Here is a 23,791-nt window from a genome sequence, read left to right on the forward strand (position 1 = left end):
ACGCTATCAAGTCGACTGCAGGTGGGTGCAAGTCGTTTTGGAGCCTCCAGCAGATTTTTCAAAGCTCGAAATTTCCGAATAATTTTACTAACCAGAGTGGGAAATTTAAAATTCACACTGAACTCCAATTTCAACACGCTATCGAGTCCACTGCAGGTGGTTTCAAGTTATTTTGGAGCCTCCAGCAACTTTTCGATAATTCTTAGAACCTCCAGCAGATTTTTGAAACTTGAAATTATCGTGAAATTTCATCAAAAGGAGTTGGAAAACCGAAATTCACTCTACAAAATAATTTCAATACATTAGGAAGTCGACTGTAGGTAAATTTCTAGTCGTTTCGGAGCCTCTAGCGACTTTTTGGAAATTACTGGAGCCTCCAGCAGATTTTTCAAAGCACGAAATTTCAATTGAAATTATACCAACCAGCGTTGGAAATCCAAAATTTACTCTGAACTCCAATTTCAACATGCTATTAAGTCGACTGCAGTTGGGTTCTAGACATTTTGGAGCCTTCAGTGACTTTTTGGAAACTTCTGTTATTCAAAAATGGCATAAAATCTGTTCGAATTAACTTTAACTCGTACCTATATTGTGCAAAGTGAATTTCGGCTTTCCAAGTCTGGTTGGATAAATTTTAATTTCAAGTTGAAAAAATTTACTGGAGGCTCCAGTAATTTCCAAAAAGTCGCTGGAGGCTCCAAAACCACTAGAAATCTACCTGCAGTCGACTTCATACTGTATTGAAATTAGTTTGCGGAATGAATTTCGGATTTCCAACGTCATTTGATGAAATTTTGTGGAAATTGCAAGTTTCAAAAATCTGCTGGAGGCTCCAAGAATTTTCAAAAAGTCACCGAAGTCTCCAAGAGTATTGAGGTTGGAGTGCAGCATAAATTAAGTACGGATTTCCAACGTCGTTTGATGAAATTTTGTAGAAATTGCAAGTTTCAAAAATCTGCTGGAGGCTCCGGTAATTTCCAAAAAGTCGCTGGAGGCTCCAAAACGAGTAGAAATCTATGTATTTGGAATGGACTTCATAGCGTATTGAAATTAGTTTGCGGAATGAATTTCGGATTTCCAACATAATTTGATGATATTTTATGAAAATTTCGAGCTTTGGAAAATCTGCTGGAGGCTCCAGTAATTTCAAAAAAGTGGCATGTAGGCTCCAAAACGACCGAAAATCTACCTACAGTCGACTTCACAGCGTATGAAATTACTTTACAGAGTAAATTTCGGCTTTCTAACTCCATTTGATGAAATTTGGTGGAAATTTCAATTTTCAAAATCCTGCTGGAGGCTCCAAAACGACTTTCACCCACCTGCAGTCGACTTAATAGCGTGTTGAAATTATAGTATGTACATAGTGAGTTTTGGATTTCCAATTCTGGTCTGGTAAAATTTTATGGAAATTTTGAGCTTTGAAAAATCTGCTGGAGGCTCCAGTAATTTCCAAAAAGTTGCTGGAGGCTACAAAACAATTACAAATCTACTTGCAGTGGACCTGATCGGAATAAATTTCGGCTTTCGATCTCTATTTCATAAAATGTTGTCGAAAGTTCAATTTCTACTGGAGGCTCCAAGAATGTTCAAAAAATCGCTGAAGGCTCCAAAATGACTGTAACCCACCTACAGTCGACTTGATAGCGAGTTGAAATTGGAGTGCAGTGTAAATTTTGGATTTCCAACTCTGTTTGGTAGAATTTTACGGAAATTTCGAGCATTGAAGGATCTACTGGAGGCTCCAGTAATTTTCAAAAAGTCGCTGGAGACTTCAAAGTGGGTTAAACTCGCCGGCAATCGACTTAATAGAGTATTGAAGTTGGAGTGCAGCGTGAATTTCGGATTTCCAACGTCATTTTAATGAAATGTTGAAATGATGTGGAAATTTCAAGTTTCAATAATCTGCTGGAGGCTCCAGAACCGCTCAAAACGGTTTGAAACCGTTTCCAATCAATTTGGTAAGTTGAAAATAGAGTCCATCTCACATTTCAGCGTTCTAGGTCAATTTAGTAAAATTTTGATTTTTTGTCTCATTTTTGGCCCAAATTTGATTTTTAAAAATTCATCAAAAAAATGCACTTTAGCACCTGAAATTTTGGCTGGTGATGAACTTTTGCTTGCTCTTTCGATCTAGCTGTCCAGTTAAAAAAAATTCGTCGAGTCCTATGTTGAAAAGCAAAATCTGCGATTTCTGTTTACTTGTGTAGCAAAATGGCCAATTGGCCACCTTGTTAGTAAAACCAACTTCTTTTGGGCAAGTTTGTTTTAAAATGTTCTTTAGGATGTACCCTCTAAGAAAAAAGTTGTCCTAGAGGATCGGCGGGGGGCAGGGGTGCAATTATTCCTATTGGCATATGTTCGACCGACCAAGGTAATATTGTTGACTATGGATTTGGTTCTATGGCAGAAATTATATGCACTACTCATTTACTCTCACACAGATGCTATTTAATGGTATTTATTTTATTTATCCAACCACCGAGTTCGTTTTCTCGGTCGTTGGGTAAATAATTACGTAGTCTTGATACGGTTTCAAGATGACACGTTATACGAGGCGACGAGCCTCGAACTCGCAAAAAAAAAATCAACTTATGTACCTACGTGGTTAAGGCTACTGGTCAACTATTCCGAGGTTCGTGTGTTTTTAAAGCGAATTATTCGGCACGGTAAATACGCAAATACTCGCGAAAGCTCACCGAGGACGAGTTTTTTTCATACCTATACATTTAATAGGTATACGAATGTTTTTCTTAGCTTTTCTACACGACGATGGTTTTTTGAATTTTTCGTGGTCGTTATACGAGTAGACTCGGTCGTTGGTATATTTACATTACATCTCTCTTTCTCCAAGTTTTTCTATTCACCACTCGTTGCTCGTCCGGGCGTACGTACTCATTAATTCGACCAAGTTGTTCGGTTGGTTGCTCGCAGGTACTCGGTAATTTTCAAAGTCACCGTTGTCATTTGCTTTAAAACATTTAATTTCCTGCCTCGCGTCAAATACACTTCGTACTTCGTAGCCCGCTCCGCCTTCGCTTTTTCTTTATATTATTTTCTCTTTTCGCTGCGGCGAAAAAAACCACCTAAACAAATACAGTCGCGAAAAACCGCCGCTAGCGACGAAATTTATGTCAAGAGTCGTGGTGGTCTGCCATCGCGACGTGTTTCTTGATTAAATCGAAACTCGAGAGTACTCTATCAACAGTCGTTGTATACCGCAAATACTAAAAATAATCGTAAACTGCCACAACGTTTTGTATATTTTGTCGCATAACGAATCCCCTCTCTTCGTCTGCGCATCTTCTCGAATGCAAAACTGCATCCCCTATTCATATATATAGGTACGAGACTATGGAAACTTGAGAAAATATTTCCCACTCTATGGTGGTTGTCGTGAAATACGCATCATCGCATTTCACCTCCATCCTAAGCACGAGTATACGGTTCGAATAACCCTTTCTATTCGTAAAAACGTATCTACCTTGTACCTACCATACCCGCCCACCTACGAACGATACGATGCGGTATGCCAAGTTGACTGTTTTCCAATTGAACGAGATTTTCGAAAAGTTTACCCATCAACGACAATCAAATTCCATACTTGTGTCGAGTACTTGTAAGCTAAGAGCTTTCTCGTTTGAAAATTCATTGTTGAGAAAACAAAGCATTTATCGTCGTCGTCGTCGTCGAAAGGCTTGAAATGCATCATCGAATCCTTAATAAATGTCTTATTTACTCGATTTTTAAAACAAATAAGAATAGCAGCGCCTCTATTCAATTTCCCTTTATGGTATTTTGGTTATTGATTCACTTAATGTTATTCATTCCAAGTGTCCTACAGTAGAATTCCTATGCTAACGAAGGAACTTTTTGAAATCACATTCTCCGAATTGAACGAAATAAAGCTCAATCAAAAGGGCATGTTCTGAAACAGTTCATTTTTGGTTTTTGACGAATTCTTAAAAACTCAAAAAACATGTTTCAGGAGCAATTTTCAAACTTTTTCATAGAATATAATTATTATTTTTTTTGAACGAAGTGAACCAATGTGAATCATTACTTCGTCAACTCAACATCTACACATCAACAACTACAGGTTTAGAGCCATTCAGGAGTCTCCAGTAATTTTTTAAATTTTCTTCTGAAATTTCAAATTGTCTTTTGCCTAAAAATCCCAGAAAAAGGGAAAAAAGATTGAATCAAAAAAAGGGTAATTCCATGTAAAATCGGGGAGCTTTAATTGGCTGCATTTTTTTCACAATGTTTTTTTTTCAAAAAGTGAGACTTTTTTGCGTTTGTAAATAAACGACACTTCTTTGTAATTTTAGGAAATTTTGGGCTAAAAAGCATGACTTTTGAAAATTGTTAAAAAACTAGAATATTTGGCAAAAAGTAAGATTTTTAGACAATTTGGAAAAAAATAAGCAAGAGGTTTTGTGTGAATAGTAGGTACTGCTGATATTTATACAGCTTTCTGTTTGTTTTGATTCCTTTTGGCTTCGTTTTCTGCCATTCTTTTACCATGTGATCCATGTACATGTTGAATAAAACACAAGATAGTGGGCATCCCTGGCGAACTCCTCTGTTTATTTCCGCTTGTTTTGAGAGTTTATTTCCAATTTGTACTCTTATTCTAGTGTTCCTACCCGCGTAGCACAAGCGATGCCAAAGTCGATAGAAAAGGTGAGATCTCTAATCCGTCACTTGTTGACATGACATTTATCGACACCAATGTTGATAAATGATGAGTGAGAAGTTGATATCAAAATTGACTGTCGTCTCCCCTCATTTTTTGTCTTGACGAGGTCTCGACATTGGTGTCATTTTTTTGAGACTAAAAGAAGCAAATTTTGATTGAAAATGTGCGAAATGTGCCCAAAACTCATTTTTTGATTCAAGTAAAATTGTTACGTATCAAAAATATTTCACCCTAAACAAATTTTTTGAAAGAAAAAAATTTGCCCTGGGTAGGGATCAAACCTAGGTTGCCACTCACTTCTGTCTCGTTCTCTACCCACTAGACCATTGCCACTGTTGAGTGGAGAGGCCTTAAAAGAATATTTAGTCCATCTTATTCTGGACTTGGAAAATTTTTCTTATTGTATTGTTGACTCAGACATCAACAAATGAGTTGGCAACACTTTGAAATTTCTAAAAATATTTTATAGATCATGTAATCAACATCAACTTCCTCATCAATATTAACCAGATGGTTGATGCCGATTACAAGATCTACAGGAGTATCTACTCGATGAAGACATTTTGTAGATACTTTTGTAGACCCTATAATCGATTATCAAAATTCAGGTCGTCTTGCCGATGCCAAAGTTGATGACAATTATTAGATCGACAAAAGTAACTATGCAAGATCAAAATTTTGTAGGTGCTTTTGTCGATCTTATAGTCAACATCAACTTTGGATCGACAACACAATCTGAATTTTGATATTGATCATGGGTCTACAAAGATGTCTACAATATATTGAAAACTTGCTCATGACTGTAGATACAAATGTAGACAGCAATGACAACCATCAGCATTTTCATCAAAGTTTTTGAAAATAGTGTCAAATTTTAATCAATTACCTTGAACATTGTTAGATTAACCCCTCTGTGGATAATGTTCCGACTTTTTTCAATCAACAATCATGTAAAGTCATGTCGATACTTTTGTCGAGGCCACTGACGATCTCATCAGTGCTACGTGGGTATATATCTATATATGTTCACGACAGCACACTTATGAACCCATGTATGGGTTAATCTTGCATAAGAAGTGAACCAGTAGGTTTACCAGCCTGGCTCACTTCGTAAAGGCTAAAGTTACATAACAAGTGAGCCACCTGTTTCAAACTAGTTTTGTCAAAGTTAGCTGCGCGCACCAAATGTTTCTCAGAGATGTTCGCTAGATGTAGTACTAACATGAGGCCTATAGAATAGGAAGTACTGGTTGGCATACCCAAAGCCCTGTTGAAATTGGGTATGCACGATGATAAATTTGACTAATGATTTTTCTGCATTTTATTGCTCTATGGGAATACTGTTGATACCAAAAATTTTGATGTGGTTCAGACTTTTTGACAACCAAGCAATTTTCACAAAATTCAATATAGTTCAAAAAATTTTTAAATTTTTTTGAAAAAATTTTCTCCAAAAATTTTTTATTCTGTTTCTTGATACAGATAAATTATATATTTCAATGACTGTGCAATTAGAATTTCGATTAGTTGATTAGAACAGAAATTGAAAATGATTTTAAAAATTTTGAAATTTTGAAAAATTGGCTCATAAGCCTACCGCGATGCCTATATATATGTGATTTGATCTGGGATAGGGTACCCAAAGTCGTAAATTTTTTTTTCGTTTTTATTGTGTCATTTGAAAGCTTAAAATGTCAGCTTTTTTTTAAAAAAAAAAGATATTAAGTCTAGCCCTTTTTGCGGCTGAGCAATGAACAGTTGAAGTTTCTGCTTAAAAAAAGAAAATTTTGAGAAAATCAAAGTTCACAGTTTTTCCTTCAAAATTTCGAAAAAAAATTATTTTCTTGACTTCTACTGCACTAAATTGGCTGAAATTTTGATATGATACTTCAAAATTATAGACAATCAAATTTTAAAAATTGTGTCAACATTTGTTGACTATTTGTTGAATCATGTTGAGAGAAACACATTTTTTGTACAGAAAATTCGAAAAAAAAAACATTAAAATGCGTAAAAAATGAAAATTTTACAGAAACTCACGACTTTAAAAAGAAATAGGTAAGTGAAAAAAATTATAAATTTTTTTTTGCCCTGTGAAGCACTTGAACCCACGACCTCCGGCGTGATGGTGCGCTCTCCAGGCATCTAGCCACCAAGGAAGATATGTAACAAGTGTTTTCTAATGGTATACAACTAATTTTATTGTGAATTTGACATAACTATAACAGGAAAGAACAGAAGAACATCGATTGGGTAGTAGCAAGCGGAATGGTAGTGGAAGCGCAAGCGGGGGGAAACAACACGACGACTTTGGGTACCTTTTCTTTTTTAACTTCCTTCGGGTATTTAATAGGGAAAAATATTTCTTTCAGAGGTAATTTTTATGCTAGATGATAGCCAACAGTGTCTAGAACAAGTTTTCAGCGTAACCTGAAAATTGACATTTCTCAATATCTCAACTGTTTTTTGCTGTAGCACGAAATTTACTTTTCCGACTTTGGGTACCCTTTCCCAGATCGCATCACATATGCTTATTACCTTTCGCATTTTATGTTATCTCTTCATCCTTTAGGACTTCAGTTTTTTTCTATTGACCCTATCATATGCTTTTTCCAGGTCTATAAAGCACATGTGTGTTTCTAGGTTGTATTTGATCTTTTTTTCCATCAGTAGTTTTACTGTAAAACTTGTGTCAGTGCAGGATCTTCCTTTTCTAAATCCATTTAGAGTTTCTGACATCTTTTCTTCCGCATCCGCATGTTCTGCTGATCGTTTTGCCAGTATTTTTGCATATTATCGCACCTTGGGACTTCACCATCAACTTCATTTTTTGAGCTCATGAATTTTCTATGTTATCTCAATTCTTTATTCGCTTTGCCCCAATTCTGCATAGTACCATTCCTAAGCTTTCTTCTGCCACTTTTGTCACAATGGATTTGATATTTTTCCATTCTTCTTCTATGTTCTGGCTTTTTGGTATCTCTTCACTTATGATGTTCATCCGTCTTTGGTACAGCCATTGATTGGTTGGGTCATCCAGGGCTCTTGTGTTGATTTTCTTTTCATGCGAGAATTTTGACGGGAAAAGGTAGAATTTTTTGCAATTATCAGCAAACTAAACATATAAGTAAACACATAACATCATTTTTTTTTTTGGTAATCTTTGTCAAAAATAGAAGACATTCGACTTTTTGATCAAAAAGCGAGACTTTTTGGCATTTTTTTTTTGGAAAAAAAGCGACAATTTTTAGCATAAAACTAGACCTATTTAGGAATTTTGACAACGAGTGAGATTTTTTGTAAAAAGTGAGACTTTTGACAATTTTATAGCAAAAGGCAGGGATTATTGTTCCAAGTACAACTTTTTATGCTGATTAACACATCAAAAAATTATGGTAACATTTTTTCAGTCTTTCTACAAATTCTAAAGATAACAAAAAAATACAATTTTTTTCCTCAAAGGGTCGAAAATGCGCAAACTAACGCATTTTCATTCTTCTCCAGATTTAAAGGAAAAAGTCGGAAGAAAATTTTCATTTTAAATTGAAAACACTGAAAAAATTTTTTATTTCTGGAGAAAATTGAAAAATCGCTGGAGGCTCTAGAATGGTCCAAAAATATTATAGTTTTTTCGATGTGTGAGAGTTGAATTGAAGAAATTATTCACATTATTTTGTTCACTTTGCTGAAGAAAATTGTTTCACCCTTGAAGCTTTCTCGAATTTTCATTTTCAAAAGTCTAAAATTAACTTTGGCACTTAAAATTTTAGATAGGTAATACGGTTTTAGGATATCCTTCTTTGATTTGACTTAGTTTTGTTCAAATCAGAGTGTATCAGTTTAAAAGGTTCCAGTAATTTATGACATATAAATGAGATCTGGAATTTTTTAAAGTTTCCAATTCTTCATTTTTACTGATTTTCTGTAAATTACAAATAAACTACCATCGTGTTTTATTTTATGTTTTGCAGAATTGGAACGGTTGAAACGAGGGGTTGACTCCAGAATTGGAATTTTCTGCGCTACAGATGGAGACTGCACATTTAGGCATGGTTTCTGTGATGAAAAAACCCACACGTGCCGATGTGACGAGCAGTATCCAGCCAATGACCAGATCTCCAAATGTGGACGAGGTAATGTTGGATTTAGAAGGGAAAAAAGACAAAAAACTTCTGAAGTAATTTTTAAGCAATTCACCTTCGACTCCTTACCAGAAAAATTTTCTTTCAACGAAATAGTGCTTTGAGTTTGAGAAACAATTATTTTTTCACCGTAGCAAAATTACCCCCCCCCCCTCTTTCATCTATTTTTTAAAAAAATTTAGAACAATCTGCACTTAATTTTTCGCCAATATTATCAATTAAAAATATTTCTGATCGTTTGAATCCTGACGAAAGAATTTTCCAAATCTGTTTCAGCTGTTGGTCTTGGACTACCCTGTATGTTTGACGAACAATGCGAGCATAAAGTTTGGAATTCGATGTGCCGTGATCAGCAGTGCGTTTGTCGCGGCAATGGCAAAGAGCAAAAATTACCAGATGGCACAACTAAGTGTATAGGTGAGTACTTGACCCTTACGAATAGGTATACATACACACATCGTAAATCGCATATAAATAATTAATGTTTCAATGAAAGAGAAAATCGAGCATTTATGCAGGGTGTTTTGATTGTATAGTTCATCGCTTTCCACATTTAGAGTTATACAGACACGCGATTATTTCAACCACACATATTACTCGGTCTGCGATTCCAAACAATTGATTGTGAATTAGGTTTTATAATGTGTAGGTCACTGGTCACCCCATGTCTAAATTGAGTATAAGCGGCAATGTTTTGAAAATTAATTCATCTTGTCTCTTTTTTAAAATTTTCTTTTTTGAACTGACATATGACAATAGGAATAATTGAATCCCCCCCCCACCCATCTTCTGAGACCAATTTTTTTCTCAACGAGGGATATCCTAAAGAACATTTTAAAGCAAACTAAGTTGGCTTTACTAACAAAATTGCGGCCATTTTAGATCGACAGGTCAGCCAAAATCCCAGATTTTGCTTTCCAACGTAGGACTCGCACGACATTTTTTGAACTGGATAAAACTAGATCACAAAAGTATGCAAAAATTTATCACCTGCCAAAACTTCAAGTGCTAAAACACATTTTTCAGTTTTTGGTGAATTTCTGAAAAATCATAAAATAAAGGCCAAAAATGAGGCAAAAAATCAAAATTTTTCCAAATTGACCTAGAAATCTGAAATTTAGGATATACCCTATTTTAGACCTGCCAAATTGATTGGAAACGTCTTCAAACCATTTTGAGCAGTTCTGGAGCCTCCAGCAGATTTTTGAAACTTGAAATTTCCACAAAATTTCACCAAATGACGTTGGAAATCCGAAATTTATGCTGAATTTCAACTTAACCTAGCTATCAAGTCGACTTCAGGTGGGTTTAAGTCATTTTGGTGACTCCCTGGACTTTTCGAATATTCTTGGAGCCTCCAGTAAATTTTTGAAACTTTACAAAATTTCATCAATGCAATTCGAAAGGCGAAATAAATTCTGTAAATTAATTTCAATACGCTATAAAGTCAACAGCAGGTGGATTTCAAGTCGTTTTGGAGCTTCCAGCGGTTTTTTGGAGATTACTGGAGCCTCCAGTAATTTTTTTTGTAATTAAAAAACCGAAATTCACTTTGCACAATTGCGCTAAAGTTAATTTAAACAGATTTTATGGCATTTTTTGAAAAACAGAATTTTCTAAGTAACCGCTGGAGGCTCTAAACAGGATTGAAACTGCTGGAAATCCATTTCGGAATTGTCAAAAATGTGGTGTAAACTGGATTTCATCTTTTTACCTCAAACCAATGTGGAGAGGTGATTTTTCAAATTTTTAAAAATGTATGCAATCAACTTACATCGCTGGAGGCTCCAAAATGACTTGAACCCACCTGCAGTTGACTTGATGGCATGTAAATTAAAGTTGCAGAGTGAATTTTGGATTTCAAACTCTGGTTGGTAAAATTTAATGGAAATTTGGAACTTTGAAAACTCTGCTGGAGGCTCCAGTAATTTCCAAAAAGCCGCTGGAGGCTCCTAAACGACTGGAAATCTACCTGCAGTCGACTTCATGGCGTAGTGAAATTAGTTTGCAGAGTTAATTTCGACTTTCCAACTCTTTTTGATGAAATTTTGTGGAAATTTCAATTTTCAAAATCCTGCTGGAGGCTCCAAAACGACTTGAATCCATCTGCAGTCAACTTAATAGCGTGTGGAAATTAGAGTTCAGATTAAATTTCGTATTTCCAACTCCGGTTGGTAATATTTGATGGAAATTTAGAGCTTTGAAAAATCTGCTGGAGGCTCCAGTAATTTCCAAAAAATTGCTGGAGGCTCCAAAATGACTAGAAATCTACCTGCAGTCTACTTTATAGGAATACATTACGGCGTTCGATCTGCATTTGATGAGATTTTGTCGAAAGTTCCAATTCCAAAAATCTACTGGAGGCTTCAAGAATTTTCAAAAAGTCGCTGGAGGCTCCAAAATAACTTAAACCTGTCAGAAATCGACATAATAGCGTGTTCAAGTTGGAGTGCAGCGTGAATTTTGGATTTCCAATGTCATTTGATGAAACTTTGTGGAAATTAAATTTTCAAAAATCTGCTGGAGGCTCCAGAACTGCTCAAAACGGGTAGAAATCCTTTTCTATCAATTTGGCGTTTCGAAAATAGGATTTACATCAAATTTTTGCGTTCTAGGTCAATGTGGTAAAATTTTGATTTTTTTGTATAATTTTTGGCCTAAATTTGATTTTAAAAAGTTCACCCAAAATCGAAAAATGCACTTAGGACTTGAAATTATTGGCGGGTGGTAATTTTTTTCATGCTGTTTCGATCTACTTTATCCAGTTCTAGAAATATCGTTCGAGTCCTATGTTGAAAAGGAAAATCGCCTGTCAATCAGAATGGCCGCCATTTTTTTTTTTTTTTCAGCAAAGCCAACTTTTTTTAGGAAGGCGAAAGGGGGGTGGGGTCAAATAACTCCAATTGTCATGTGCCAGATTATATTATTTGTGAGGGGTCTGTGCATGGTCCCATTTGCTGTAGGCCTAAGAAGATTAAAGGAAACAGTCCGAAATGCAATCAAAACACCAAATTGTTTCATTACTTGATCTACATTTTTGATAACCTTGTTTTCTCACGCAGGTAAACAATTCGGCGATTCTTGTGCGCTTGATGATGAATGTGCTTTCAAATTCGCCGTTTGCGACCCATATAAACGCAATTGCCAATGTCCTCCTGACATGATGGCCACCGATCATATCGATAAATGCGGCAAAGGTAAATTTACAAATTATTTACCTAATATCTACTCGTAGCATTATCTGTAATTAATATCTATACAAAAAATACGTAGTCAACCTACTCGATTACAGACGATTTCGAGTACCCCAAATCGCGTCCTATCGTGTACAATTATTATCAAGAAAACACCCCTTCACCTTATCTATGTACCTACCTACCATCTCATCGTAAAATATTTATTCTGCGAACATCCTTATATACCACCACAACACGTTCTACACCTTACATATTTATCAACTCCAAGTTCACAAACAGGCGGAACACCTACTATGTAAACAGAATTTTTAAAAACTTTTTCGCTTTCCGCCACCCCCTCTCCTTTCAGCATACCTACCTACCTCAAAAAGCGAGATTGCTTTTAAAACGTGCGTGCGTGTTGGCAAATTGTAGCCATAATTCGAAATTTTAAATTATTCGTGTAAAGGTATGGAAAAGTACGATATTACAAGGGCGAGTTTTACTTTGTACGCTGCAAATATGAGAAAATACTATTTGTACGAGGAAAATCTACTCTCGTCACCAATGTTGGTAATATTATTACTAATACATGTGACGCAAGGTGCAAGGTGCGAGGACGACGGCGGCAGCCATACTCTCCATATAACTGTAAAGTGTTTTACGGCATCTGTGCTGCATCTCGGGTTACCTTCAGCAATTTATAAGGGTAGGTATGGTACTAGGTAGTAGATGGGTACAGATAGAGGTAGATTGGGCTGATAGGATAGGGTACGCGTTCAATATGCAAATATACCGCTTTCGCAGCCGCAAACCTTGCAAAGATGTACATATTGGCGCGCAAACGGCCACTAGCAACCACGTGTGGACTGTAAAATTGAAATTCCAACATGGCCTCGTATTGATAATAATAAAAGCACTCGTAATGAATCAAAATTTACCTACGTATCCCAACCAGTGCCCATCTATCCATCTATATTCCTTTTACCTGTGCCAGAAATTCGATTTCTGGAAACAATGTTCCTGTGTTTTTGCGTTTGTGGTGCTTCTACATATGTGTTGTGCTGCTTTTGGTTTGAACGCTTCATCATTACACAATTCATGAATAAACAAATTGAAACAAAATTTCTATCTTTCACACCCATACATACAGAGGGAAAAAATGCTTCGTGCCACATTTTAATGGGGTTATAAAAACAAAAAAAAACCAATCCAAGTTTGTTTTTCTTTGTTGTTTTGTTTTTTGAAAAGTACTATTTTGTCATTGTCATTTTGAGAGAAAACAGTTGAAAGTTTTGGAACCAAGAAATGAGATTAACAATTGAATGTGAATGTAAGTATACCTATTTGAGAAAAATAGAAGCTAATTTTTAAAAATCGTTTCAAACTGGTTTTGGATGAAAATAACCAGAATGATAAAAAATCGATTTTTGAGTCGATAATTCATTTCCTTAAATTGCCTCTCATAAATTGAAAATTTCTTGTGGTGCATGCATTAAGTATTTTATTGCTTTTTGTCAGTTGAATTAATTTCTTGTACCATTTCAATAATTTTTTTAGAATTTTTGAAACGCACTCAGGCTAAAAATAGTGATTTAGAGTGGGAGAGGGGAGGGGAGGGTTGGCCTCACAATTTTTTTCCAAGTAGAAAAATGAAAAGAGAGAATAAGTACAAAAAGTTTCTTTTTGACCTAAAACCAATAACTACGCAGAAAAATTTCACCCTCAGAATTCCACTTTTGTTATTTTCAAATCCTCACTGACCGTGAAATTGGCTTCGATCAAAAAATTTCTCCGAGTGATGTTTTTTTGAGGGAAAAATTTCGCTGAAAATGCTCTTAGTGAAATGTTTCCGTCTAAAAATATCAATAATGAGAATCTATTGCTCCGTTCTTTTTTTAGAGGTGGTAAAAGCAAAAAAATGGAGGTTTTTGACATTTTTCACATTTTGCTCCGAAATAATGTGAGCAAAGAAAGAATTATTTTTTACCAAAATTTCATGCATTTACTGCCTCATCATCAAGATTTTCATGGTAAAATCTCCCCCCTCTCCTAATTCATAAAAAGTTGAATTTTTTCGCGTTTTTGATAAATATGTATAAAAAAAATGTATATATATTTTCCGGGAAATTGTCTCATTTCAAGAAACATTTAATTAGGTCATAAATATAAATATAAATATAAACAGGATCGGAAACTCGTGAAGCAAAAATTCTTCACCACCGGAGAAATTCGACCAATCAGAGTTTTCACCTCCAGGCAACTGACCAATCAGCGCCTTCACCCCCGGAGAAACACGTGGTCTACGCGATTCAGGATTGGTTGATTTTTTTGCTTCACTTTTTCCTGTACATTTTAAATGTAAGTGTCCGATCCAGTTTAATATCCATATCTATGAATTAGGTACGATTAAGTTTTTGAAACTCTGAAATACAAGTCGACCAGTTGCGGAGGATTCCGCAACAAATTCTACACAAAATGACGTACATGACGTCATTGTGAAAATAATGAATTTCGTGTCAATCAATTCTGCATTATTTATTTATATTTTGTCAAAAGTTAATTTCAATAATTCAAACAAAATACTCTTGAACTTGGCTATATGCAGGAGAATGGGAAAAAAAATTCCAAGTGGAGAATCGCAGAAGTTTGATTCTTTTTACTCAAAAGTCAAAATCCATCCTTAGAGGACCTAGACCCCATAATTTTTTTATACCATAATAAGACAATTTAATCTTCAAAATTTTATTTTTATCCAAAAAAAATCTGAAGCAGAACCCTTAACCTAAGCCTAAATGGGTCAGTTGTCATTGTAATTTGTCAATTCTTTCTAGCTGTCCAGTTATAGAGAAGTTGATGTTTTTTTAAATCACCATCATTTCTATCAAAGAGTATTTGAGATAAATTGATGAATATTATCATTCGCATTCCCTAGTAAAAAAAAACCAATGGTTTCATTTGAAACGATTAATATTTTTTTTATCAGGGGTTTCTCTCATGAATTCGTTGGTGTTTTATTAAAAAAAAATTTGAATCAATTGCCTAAATGACAAAAATGCACGAAAAAAATTATGAATTCTTTATTTTTTGTAAGCTGATCCAGGGGTTTGAACTGCGAACAAAAAAAAAATCGGTCAATTTATTTCCTCACTAAGTATATACTTACTATTTATTCTCAAAAAGAAGTTCAAAAAAGTCGTACAGACAGTGAGCTCAAGTCAAAGGCCACGTAAAAAATCATACTTAGTTTTATTGAAAATTTGAAATCTGCAAAATGATGCTTCTGGACAAAGCACTGCCTCTTTATACATACCTAATTATATGCATAGTTGTTTTCTGTTGAAAAATGTGCATATTTTCATGATTTCTTAAATTGATGTATTGAATTGAATATTGATGTAGGACTGTAGGTATGACAAATTGACGATGATTTGAAAAATTTAATTTAATTTCATATTAATAGAAGTCTCATTCAACAAAGTCTCTTTAACCTTTTCAATTTTCAATTTTTCATCAATTCACTATCACTACTCGTACTCACTCATCTTTTCAAAAACGAAAAAAATGTCTTTGTATGACGTCACACAACCTAGTCCAAGGTTTATTTCATTGATGTTTATTGTTTCCAAGGTTTCAAAATGATGGAGGTACTGCGGATCTATTTTCGTGATGGAAAACCAAAACATTCTCATATTTCCAAAATCCAAACATTTTTTAATTACAATTTTTTTGGAAAAATGTAAATTTTCAAAAAGATTCGAAGGCATTCGCTCAGGTAAGGAGGTTTCTAAACGTCAAAATTAATTCGCAAAAACCAAAAACGGCCGTACAATCGGCGCAAAAGGTACCAAATGGCTCCAAGTTTTGTGTATTAATAGTTAGAAATAGCTGATAACCCTCTGAACTTGAATAATTTGAAACATACAAAACATTACAATGTCCACCACCTCCCCTCCCCCAGCAAAAAGTGAGATGATAAATGACGTCAGCCCAGTCTTCCGTCATGTCAGTTCCGTCCTCCCTCCCTCCTTTCCCAAACTACAAAACATTTTTGAGTCAAAAACAATCACCAATGATATCTACTTCTTGATGAAAACGTTTCCGCAAAAAATAGCTTCTCAATTTCAAGTATTTCAACACTTCATGAACAAAATTCCAGCAATTTACCAAACAAAAATTACCAAAATAATTTAACAAACAAAATTACCACTTACCAGTAATTTACCAGAACAAATTTACAGTAATTTACAAAATCAAATTTACAGTAATTTACCAAACAAAATTACCAGTAATTCACCAAACAAAATTATCAGTAATTTACCAAAGAAAATTACCAGTAATTTACCAAACAAAATTATCAATAATTTACCAAACAAAATCACCAGTAATTTACTAAACAAAATCACCAGTAATTACAAAAATTACCAGTACCTAATTACAAAAATTACCTATAATTACAAAAATTACTCGTAATTACAAAAATTACCTGTAATTACAAAAATTACCAGTAATTACAAAAATTACCGGTGATTACAGAAAAACAGGTTGTTACCAAAAGTTACAGGTAATAATTACCAACAATCACTAGTAATTACCAAAAAACACTAGCATTTTACAAAAAGTTACCAAAAATTTTCAGTAATAATCAAAGAAAAGTTACCTACCTAAATTAGAATAATCCTACACAGTAAAGCAACTTTATGTTTATGCTGGAATATGTGCATGTACTAATTACAAAAATACACCATCATCATCATCATCAAAATCATCATCATCATCATCATCAACAACAACAACAACAACAATAAATCACCTGCCAGTAATTTACCATAAATCACCTTCACCTGCCAGTAATTTACCATAAATTACCAGAAATAATTTACTAAAATTTCAAGTAATTTACTAAAATTTCAAGTAATTTACTAAAATTTCAAGTAATTTACCAAAAATTACCAGTAATGTACTAAAAATTACCAGTAATTCGCCACAAATTACCAGTAATTTACCAAAAATTACCAGATAATTACCAAAAATTACCAAGTAATTAACAAAAATTACCAAGTAATTAACAAAAATTACCAGATAATTACCAAAAATTACCAGGTAGTTACCAAAAATTACCAAGTAATTACCAAAAATTACCAGGTATTTACCAAAAATGACCGGTAATAACCAAAAAATATTAGTATTATACCAAAAGTTACAATTAATTACCCAAAATTACCTGTACCTACTTGATGCACCAAAAGTTCCATTAATTTCAATTTATTAAAAATTAGCAGCAATTTGCCAAAAATCACCAAATGCAGGTACTGAATTTCAACTTTTCAGAATGACAAGATGAAATTATGTGGAAATTATAATTTACAATTTGTTGACGGCTCCAGAACTGTTCTTTTAATTTTCACGGTTTGATGTTTTGATCTTTCAATTTCCAAAACTTCACCAAAAATCAAAATAAAAGCTCCCAACTTTTGAAAAAATTGCCAAAAAAATCCTGCCGTTTGCCAAAATGATCAAGAAAACCGGTTGCCAAAATTGGAAAAAATTCTTGTTTTTGTCAATATTATCCTAAATAGTCCTGGCCAGTAATTTACCAAAAATGACCAGTAATTTACCAAAAATGACCAGTAATTTACCAAAAATGACCAGTAATTTATCAAAAATTACCAGTAATTTACCAAAAATTACCAGTAATTTACCAAAAATTAATAGTAATTATCTCTTAATTACCAGAAATTTACCAAAAATTACCAGAAATTTGCCAAAAATTACCAGGTATTTACCAATAGTATCTGGTATTTATCAAAAATTACCAGATATTTACCAAAAATCACCGGTAATAACCAAAAAATATCAGTATTTTACCAAAAATTACAATTAATTACCCAAAATTACATGTACTTGATACACCAAAAGTTCCAATAATTTTGATTTATTAAAAATTACTAGTAATTTGCAAAAAAATTCACCAAATGCGGGTACTGAATTTCAACTTTTCAGAATGACAAGATGAAATTTTGTGGAAATTATAATTTACAATTTGCTGACGGCTCCAGAACTGTTCTTTTAATTTTCACCACAAGTCGTCTCGAAGTACACAGCTTCTACGCTTCCTCCCCCCCCCCATCGAATAGAATTAAAAATTCGAACAAAAAGAATACCTACAGTCTACACCAACATTTTTCATGTTATTTTAAAGATTTTTTTTTGCAAGTGTGAATTATTTTTGTGGTAATTTTTACATTATCAAATTTCCATAATGCTCCTCACACTATTTTTTCACAATTTCCAAATAGGTAATGTTTTCCCAACTTTTTTTATAACTAATTCGTGGAATTGGACAAAGACTTGAAAATATAGGCGTTGAAATAAACAGGTACCGAAAAATACAAAAAAAAATCAAATTGCAACGTTGCCAATAATAGATTAAGAATGCATATTATAAACTTGTTTCTTCATGTGTGTGAGTGAGTCTGAGTATACCCTTTGGATATTATTGTTGTGTATGCTTACATGGATTATAAACTACGAATTGGCTGAAATACGATTCGATATTTGTGTAAAAACTCGAAATTTTTTGGAATTTGCAACGTTGCCAATAATTGATTGTTCAATGGGAGATTTTTCTTATTTGTCTGCATTGATGGCGGATGGCGGATTGAAATTACAGTGGCGAAAGTCAACTTCTTAATCATATAGATAGGTACCTACTCGATGAATAATTCGAAATTCAAAATCTGTAGGTAGGTAATTTAAATTCAAAAAAACTATACCCATTTTTAAACACTCCGACACTGCGAGAAAATATTTTTCTACTGTGAAAATGTATTCAGTCTGAGCTCGTTCATATTCCGGTAAAGTTACTAGAATAGGAATTTGCAATTCAACTCGAGAATTTTTTTTTCAAAATGAAAAATAGAGATGTATTTTAACACCTAACAATACCAGGAATTCCACACTTTTAATATTTCCTCAACTAATACATAGATACCTATACAGTCTGCAAAGTAGGCTAAAAGAAAAACCACAATGCTGATAAGTTGAATCGGAAACTGTGTAAGCTTCAGAATCCCGCATTAAATTATATAAAATCTCCTTCCAAGAAGACTCGAACGCATTAAATTTCATTATACAAATGTTGTGGTCGAGTATAAAGAAGACGCTTGAGACATTGAGGTGGAAGAAGGGGTTCACAACCACGAGCAATTTCGAGTGGCTTTTGCCCGTTAAACTATACATAGTTTAACATTACCATCGTAGGAATAGCTATGAAAATCGCTGACCTATAAAAATCGAGCAATTATACGCGAAAAAATCGCGACTGTAAATCTTCGCTATTTTACGACTAAGATATTTTGTAAAAACCTGCCCCATTCCTTCCTCATCGACCGGCAAAACGTTAAATTCGCGCCCTATTTAATTTATCGTTTTTATAACTCTGTATAGCAGGCTATACCAGTACCAGCCTATGCTACAATATTTCTGTACAAGAGGATTGTTAAGCCTGATACGGATAAAGGGGACGTAGACGTTCTGTTGCGTGAAATGTCAAGCGGCCAAATTTCCGCTTTGTTTTCGCGCTAATTGAATTGTGATTGTTTAATTTGTCGCATTCGGCGGGAATTTCTTCGACATTGTGATGACAAGCCGGAGGATTTTCGCTTTAGGGTGTATGGTTGGACGACGAGCTGGTCGGGGTGGTGTTTTTTATTGTTTCGAATCGTGAAATTACCGTATTGTAGGTACCTACATAATACAGCTATATAGACGAAAATGCACGAGGGAAAAAGCAGCCTTAGCGAGCGAAAATTTTCGTAGAAATAGGTATACCTAATACGAGTAATTGGGCATGGTAGTGGCAGGAGCAGGGAGTGGTCGTATTTTCAGAACATTATAATTATCGGTGTCGATGGTTAGCGTGACCAGATGACCATTTCAGATAAGAATCAAAACGTTGAAAAGTTCTTCAGATTTTAATAATAATAAGTCGGAGCTTTTTCACTTTCTCACTACCATACTTGGGGCCACAGCGATGGAATTATTTAAACGGGTTGATTCGCTGACTCGTGTATACCTTTATACTATGGTACTTTTACCCACAGCAACCTCTGCTCTGCTCCGCCTATAAGTATATTGTATTTATATAAATTCAACACATTGAAAGAAGGCATTTGGCATTTAAAGGTGTATACAGAATGCATCGTATTCCTATTTCGACCACATTTAGCGATATTATCGTGGAAAAAAATAACCAAATCGGGAATCTAAATTGAAAAATTTCACTAAGGTTAGGGGTAAACGTGAAGCAGAAAGATATTTAGGTACAACGAACGCGCTTTTTTGTATGCAAAACCCAATGACAAGTATTGATTTTTTGGTCGCTTGGTAGTACTACGTGTGACTGTGTAATCATCTCGAGAAAATTTGAATTTTTTGCTACGCCGTCAAATTTGAGGATTTAAGGAATTACCATTGTTAAACGCGAGTTGAATTAAGTGTCATTTATTAAGTGACAGCGTTGTCGCGGTCGATGAAGCTGCGAAATTACGCGAGAAAATTTCAGTTTCGGTGACAAAAAATATCAACGAGATGAAGCCTGATTTCAGCGTATCGTTGACGGGCATTTTATTAGATATGGTTTTTGGGTAAATTGTAGGACGTGGAAATAAGTTTATGAACGAAATTCATAAGGCGTGAAAAAAGATGATGGCAGAGGTTAAATGAGAAAAATTCAATATTTAGAATTTTTAAAATGAGCCTGCATGATTTTTCCTCTTTCTAGTGGGTTGTCAATAACCCACGCGAAAAGGGAAGTACCCTCCGAAATTCATGATTTATGAAATCAAGTTATACGTTCATTAATTTGGAATGTCGTTTTCTGCTTCAAATCAAATTTAATTTTTGTACAGTTGATATAACGTCACGATTCTCATAAAAAAATATGATATCGTTTATTCACAATACAACAGTAGGTAGGTAGTAGGTACCTACTCATAATTGTCTTCAAAATATTCATTTTATCGGCTTAATCACATTTTTAAAAAATGTAAATTCTGATCAATCCATCTGATTGTTAATCCACCTAACAAATAAGCCACTCCATTCTCCATTGACTTGACTAAATGAAATTTCCCAATGTGAAAAAAATACATAAATCACTCATGAATCCTACTCCTTTCTAACCAAATTTTCAGACACTGGAATTCATTATTATTTTATCTCCCCGTCTCCCGAAAGATCCTAAGAATCACAGAAAAAAATAGGACATATTTATTAAAATTTCCTCGATAGTCGTTTAAAATGATTCTTTTTCTTGTGTCCGGGACAATCGGATTTCCTCATATTCTTCCAGAGCTGTGGGACAGAAACGATTTTGGGATTGAAATTGATTCATTTTGAGATTGGATTTGTTTTGGGATTCATTCTTATAAATTTTCATTTCGGTTTTGGGATTTGTTTTGGGATTGAAAAACTTGTTTTGGTTCCAGGATGAATCAGTTCCGGTTTCAGGATTTCCATTTCAACCAATTCCAAGCCCAAATTGACCAATGGACCCTGCCAGTGGTCCAAAAATTTGAAATTTTTACTTGAGGAATCCAATGGAGTAATTAGTTGAACGTCTTAAATGCATATTTTGCTTAATTCCTCGAGTAATTTTTATTATAATCTGAATGAATGATGATAAATGACATAAAATGACAATTACTCAAAATATAATCACGGGAAAGAGGCAAATAGGTGTTTGAATCTCAAAACCGAAATGATTTTGTTTCAGTTCTGGGATTGTCTTGGGTTCAAAATTATATCGGTTCCTGGATTTTTTTGGTTTAGGGATCAAGAAAAATAATGATTTTGGCTTTGGGATTGGTTTTTGGATTGGATTTGAATCAGGATTTAAACGGTTCCAGTTTTGGGATAGTTTTGGTCCCACAGCTTTGTATTCTCCCCTTCTACCTTTGCACCCAGGTCTTTGGTGCAGTTGTTCATTTCTCACTACACCTCCTCTCTAGTGTATGCAGTGCTACCGGTACAACAATGACCATGCTAATTTCAATGTGAATGTCGACCCATCCACATCTGTCACTTTTGGATGCCACATTTCGATGTGAATTTCGACTCTGTGTGGAGCCAATTGTTGATGTAATTGTCGACCAATGTTGATCGGCATTTATGTCGACAATTGGCTCAACACAGGGTCAAAATTTACATCAACATGTGGGATCCAAATGTGACGGATGTGGATGGATCGACATTGGCATCAAAATTTACGTCGACCTCCATCTACACAAAATTGTAAAATTTTAGTTTCAAAATTGAAATTTTTTTCCAAAAATCATTTTCTCTTATACACTTAGGTGACCATTGCTCATGCTGAAAGCGAATGCAGCATCAATGCGGAGGCCAACTCTGAGAAGTACAGACAGAAAGTCCATATTCAGTAGTTGAACATTAAACTCTTTATACTGAAAGGCGCAATAGGTTATCTAAGAGTACTAAACTAATACATTTTCATGTCGACAACATGTTGATGTTAATGTTCCCTATGTGCACGTTTGGCACTCAGGATGCGATGCCAGCAAAAAAGTGCCAAAATCTGACACTAGGTGTCACATTTTGGCACTGGAAATTGGCATTGCGTCCCAGTCTCAATTTGACGCAATGTTAAATACTGGCACTAAAGTGCCAAATGAGCCCACAGGGTTGATGTGAAATTTGACATTGACAAATACATCCACAATATCAACTTCATTTTTCAAATTTGAGAAATCTTTGAAAATTTGGTCGATGTTAGGGTCGACAAATACATCCACAATATCAACTTAATTTTTCAAATTTGAGAAATCTTTGAAAATTTGGTCGATGTTAGGGTCGATGTATTTGTGGACAATCGACAACTTCAAACTATGGAAAAGTGAATAATTTTATCAAGGCCATTAAAAATTTTTTTCTCCCTTCAGACAAAGATCATATTTTTAAATGTTTACTAAACTTTTAAACACTGAAACAGAAATTTCAATTCTGAAAAATTGGTCGACATAGTTGTGGATGTAAATTTTGAGCATCAAATTTTACATCAATATGTCGACATCGCATGTCAAGGTATCAGAAATCATGGGAAGATTTTGAAAATTTTCATTAACCTGGCTTCTTTACAGACAGAAGATTCTTATTAAATAACTTAGGTATTGGTCACTTTTCCATCATTATGTTGGAAAAAAACATAGTCGATGTAAATGTCAAAGTCAACAATTATTGTTGTATGGGTAGTGCCACATACAAGGAGATGGTCATCATTTTGTCTTTGCCTGCAATCCAGACACTCAACATTATCCTGTGTGCCCCACCTAGTAAGGTTTACAGTAGGGTTGGGCACATTGAACCAATTTTAGGTTTTTTCATCATTGCTTCAAAAGTTTTGAACCTAGAATGCTCAAATAAGTTTTAAATTGAAGCTTGATATTTTGACTATAAACCCTAGGAGTTTAAAGTATTTTGATCGGTAAGTTTTTTCAGAAAACATTTTTAAAGCGGCGTCCATTTTTGGTTCAATGTACATTGAACCATGATGATTGATAACCATGGAGTGTGTACGTGAAATTAATGCTTAATCAAGATCACAGAGACTGGGGAATGTAATTATAAGTTATTTGCTATGGTATGATCTGAAAAATGAATGAAAAAATTGAAATTCCTGCTAGGGATGGTCACAAGAGGTAGTGGTTCAAGCTGCCCATTTTGCACATGCATTACTCATAGCAGATGCATAA

General features: G+C 34.4%; 1 protein-coding gene across 4 annotated transcripts in view; it reads left to right on the forward strand.

Moving 5' to 3' along the window:
• The window catches only part of LOC135846962 (uncharacterized), an 83,534-nt gene that overhangs the window by 24,721 nt on the left and 35,022 nt on the right, over positions 1–23,791 (forward strand). For all 4 annotated transcript variants that reach the window (XR_010559053.1, XM_065366339.1, XM_065366338.1 and 1 more), the window contains exons 3-5: positions 8,674–8,835; positions 9,121–9,261; positions 11,907–12,041. Coding sequence is in view for 3 of the 4 variants with exons in the window: in XM_065366339.1 (XP_065222411.1) it covers positions 8,674–8,835; positions 9,121–9,261; positions 11,907–12,041 (438 nt within the window). In the remaining variant the exon portion in view is untranslated. The remainder of the gene's footprint in view (positions 1–8,673; positions 8,836–9,120; positions 9,262–11,906; positions 12,042–23,791) is intronic.

Source organism: Planococcus citri, chromosome 5, assembly GCF_950023065.1.
Source record: "Planococcus citri chromosome 5, ihPlaCitr1.1, whole genome shotgun sequence".
NCBI lineage: Eukaryota > Metazoa > Arthropoda > Insecta > Hemiptera > Pseudococcidae > Planococcus > Planococcus citri.